This window comes from Geospiza fortis, unplaced genomic scaffold (genome assembly GCF_000277835.1).
Source record: "Geospiza fortis unplaced genomic scaffold, GeoFor_1.0 scaffold1628, whole genome shotgun sequence".
Taxonomy (NCBI): domain Eukaryota; kingdom Metazoa; phylum Chordata; class Aves; order Passeriformes; family Thraupidae; genus Geospiza; species Geospiza fortis.
The window spans coordinates 487,160-490,696 of NW_005054558.1; the positions used below are offsets into that span (position 1 = coordinate 487,160).

General features: G+C 50.6%; 1 protein-coding gene across 1 annotated transcript in view; it reads left to right on the forward strand.

Moving 5' to 3' along the window:
- Positions 1-3,537, forward strand: part of SIM1 (SIM bHLH transcription factor 1) — a 48,540-nt gene that overhangs the window by 8,615 nt on the left and 36,388 nt on the right. Inside the window, 4 exon segments of the mRNA XM_005429564.2 lie at positions 1,379-1,461; positions 2,461-2,550; positions 2,667-2,775; positions 2,879-2,964. Of these exon segments, the coding sequence (XP_005429621.1) occupies positions 1,379-1,461; positions 2,461-2,550; positions 2,667-2,775; positions 2,879-2,964 (368 nt within the window).

A 3,537-nucleotide genomic window follows, 5' to 3' on the forward strand; every position in this document is an offset into this window, starting at 1 on the left:
TGCTGTGTAAGATTTGCCAGCTCCTTCCTGAATACAGGGGGCGGAGGTGATCCTCCGTCCTGGCGGCTGGCTCTCCCTTAATTGGCGTGGAGGAATTAATGGGAAGGAGCCTGTTTCTGACTGGCGACGTGCTACATACTGAGGCTGCAGGATGAGGGACGGGCCAGAGAGAATCTCCTGCCTCTGTAGGGCTGTGAAGTTAAGGAAGAAGGAGAAAAGTGTAGGGGTGGTGAAGAGACAAGTTGTGAAGAGGCAGAGGAGGAAGCGGAGAGAAGGAAGCGAAAGGCGGGGACGAGAGGGGCGCACTGCTCCGGCGGTGGGGAGAGCGCGCAGGGGCCGCGCTGGGATGCCCCGTTTAAAGAGCGCGGAGGAAATCATTAGCTTGGCTCGGACCGGCAAACACCTGGGTGAGGCCGGTCAATAGCGAGGGATGCCTGCGGCTGCCTGCTGTCAGCACCTCGTCTGTTTGTCTCGAAATAACTGGAAAACGAGGTCTTGCCTTTCCCGAACCCGCACTGCGGGAGTGAGCACATCCCGCCGGCTCGGGTCCCCTTGGTACCTGCACCCCAGCCATCGATCGGGATTTGTAGGTTTCCCCTCCGTTTTACTCTATCTTACTGCTAGTGCGTGTCGGAGTGAGACTTACTTAATGGCACAAGCCTCCAAGGTTTTAAGTGACCCGTTTAAATTATTTCAGCAACAGCACCGTGAAAAGACATCGTCCGTGAATAGTTTTACTCTGGTGAAGTAACTTCCACGTGGCTTTTATTACTACTCACTTTGCATAGGAGAAAACAAGACGCGTGTAAAACATAAGGCAAATCCGGAAAGATTAATTTCTTGAATGGGCTCTATGGAGGCACATCACCCCTCCCTGCAGCGGAAGCCATCCCGCCCACCGGAGCAGCAGGAAGAGAGATGGAAGGGATAGAGGTGAATCCTGGAGGCAGACTTGGTGGGGCAGGAGGGAGGGCGGTCCGTGCCGTTGGACAGTGACCAGAAATCGTGAGGTTAGGACGCTTCCCCTCAAGTTCAAGGGGGACAGTTCCCAGTAGCCGAAAGCAGCACTGAAAAGCACTTGGATCTGGCATGCTGTTACACTTAGGTCTTAAAAATTAACTTCACCGTTAACTCAAAATAAGTGTTCGGGTATTTTCCTCTCTGAGGAATTAAATATTGAAAAAACAAAAAGCACAAATGAGGCTTTTATCTGCAACGAAGTCCCATCTAGTTTTCCAAAGATTGTATGTATATATGTTTTAGAGTGTAGACAAGGAAAAAATGTTTCCTGCCCCCCTCGCCCCATCAGGCCCACACGAGTCAATTTTTCATCTTCTGACCTTAATTTTCTTTTTTGTTTATCTTTTTTAAATAACAGGACTCGGAGAAGCCTGGGGCCACTCCAGTAGAACCAGCCCACTGGATAATGTTGGACGGGAACTGGGATCCCATCTTTTGCAGGTACTGGTCTGGAAATGACAGGCATATGGTATTAATGATTAAAGAAATAATTCCCTCGTCTGAGCTTTCAATTGCCACCTTGACTAATTTTTAACCGTTCAAGTGTTTAATAGAAAGGTAGGCAGGAGGGGAACCACTTCAGAAATGCGAACCACTGTGATACAGTGTCGTGTGTTTTATTGGTGGCTTGGTCCCTCTGGGTCCTTTGCCTCAGAATCATCTAACACTGCGTCCAGAAAGAGGGATTCACAGTGTGCCCCAGAGTGCCAGAGACACGACTTTTCCCCAATTTATTAACAAGGTGACACATATCATCAATGTTGTGAAGCTCAGAGTGGTGTGGCAGGGAGAGGGTCTAGTGACAGGTTAGGGACGACTGTCCGGGACAGAAGGGCTCAGCGGGCACCGACATTAGCAGAGACACAAATCAGGGAGGACAGATCTGAAAACTCACAGTGCTCTGAAATACTAGAGAATACTAATTATGACCATCACCACGTATTTCTGGTGGAATCGTGTGGCCTTTGGAGGGTCTGTTCTGCTCTTGCTACACCCAGAAGTCCCATCTGTGTCTGCTGAAATGTACCTAACAAATTGTCTTACTTACACTGTGGAGAGTTTTAAATTCTCTTTGATCACTTAAATTCTCCTTATAAAATAGGGCAGTACTAAACCTCCGTGACATTTGAAATAGGATAGAAGTATTTGGGATTTCTGGGACCCACATATTTATCACCAGATAGCCAAGACCACTTCTTAGATACTTTCAAGGCACTTTCAAGGCGTTACTTTTGAGCTCGGCCCCTCTGAGAAGTGGGTTGTATCTCAGGGGTCCAGGAGCTTTAGAGGGATTCTTGTCCAAGATTTGCCCATTTCCTTCCAACTTTTTGAATAATCAGAGCCTGAACATCGACGCCTGTTTGCTTAAATAAATCAGAGGGACAGGTATATAATGGGTCTATCTATTAATTCAATTATATTCCCTCCCCTTTTCTGCAGACTTTGGACGGTTTCATATTTGTTGTGGCTCCGGATGGCAAGATCATGTACATCTCGGAGACTGCCTCGGTGCACCTGGGCTTGTCGCAGGTACGCTGGGGGACCTGCTAGCCCCTGTGCTTGCCTGTAACACCCCCGCGACTGACAGGAGAGGGTGCGCGGTGCGGGCCATGAGCCCCCCTACTCCTCCTCCTCCTCTCTCACAGGTAGAGCTGACCGGCAACAGCATTTACGAGTACATCCACCCCGCCGACCACGACGAGATGACGGCGGGGCTGACGGCGCACCAGCCTTACCACTCGCACTTCGTGCAGGGTAAAGCACACAGCCCCCGCCTGGCCGCCGCGGCCGAGTAGGGAACCGCGCAGAGCCAGCAGAGCCTCTGGTTCACCCCACCTCTGCCTTTCCCCTTTCCCAGAGTACGAGATCGAGAGATCCTTTTTCCTGAGGATGAAGTGCGTCCTGGCCAAGAGGAATGCGGGCCTCACCTGCGGTGGCTACAAGGTGCGTGCCCGCGGCCAGATTCCCCGTTCCCCCCCGCACCACCCTTCCCGTGTCCCTGTGCCGGGAGGGCTGTGAAAATGGGGAGAGAAGAGGGGGTGAGACCTTTTCTCGCGGGGGTTTTCCCAGCCCAGGACTCTTTCAGGTAGTCCATTTCTCTCAGAGTTTCAGGTTGAAGAGCTCAAACCACAAAACCAAAACCAAACAATCGAGCTCCCCTTGATGTTTGCTTGTGGGGCTTTTTTATCTTTTATTTTTAATTATTATTTTACTTTTTGAACTGAACCTCGCACAACCACAGATGTTCCCTGCGACAGCTTTCAGGTGATAAAACCGGAGCCCTGGTTAGTATATTCCTTAATTAGGTAATTCGTCAGCTGCAGAGGTAGCTCTCCCAGCCAAGGGTTTTGACCAGGTGCTTCACATGGTTCTGCTCGGGGCTCCTCAGCAGGGAGACCCCTGCGCTGTCTCTTAACTCCTCGCTGCTTTGTCAGCCACACAATGCCAAGGAGGGGTTATACCCGTAACAGAAGGAGATGTCGTGTCACGATATACCGTAGACTAAGAACACCTGCT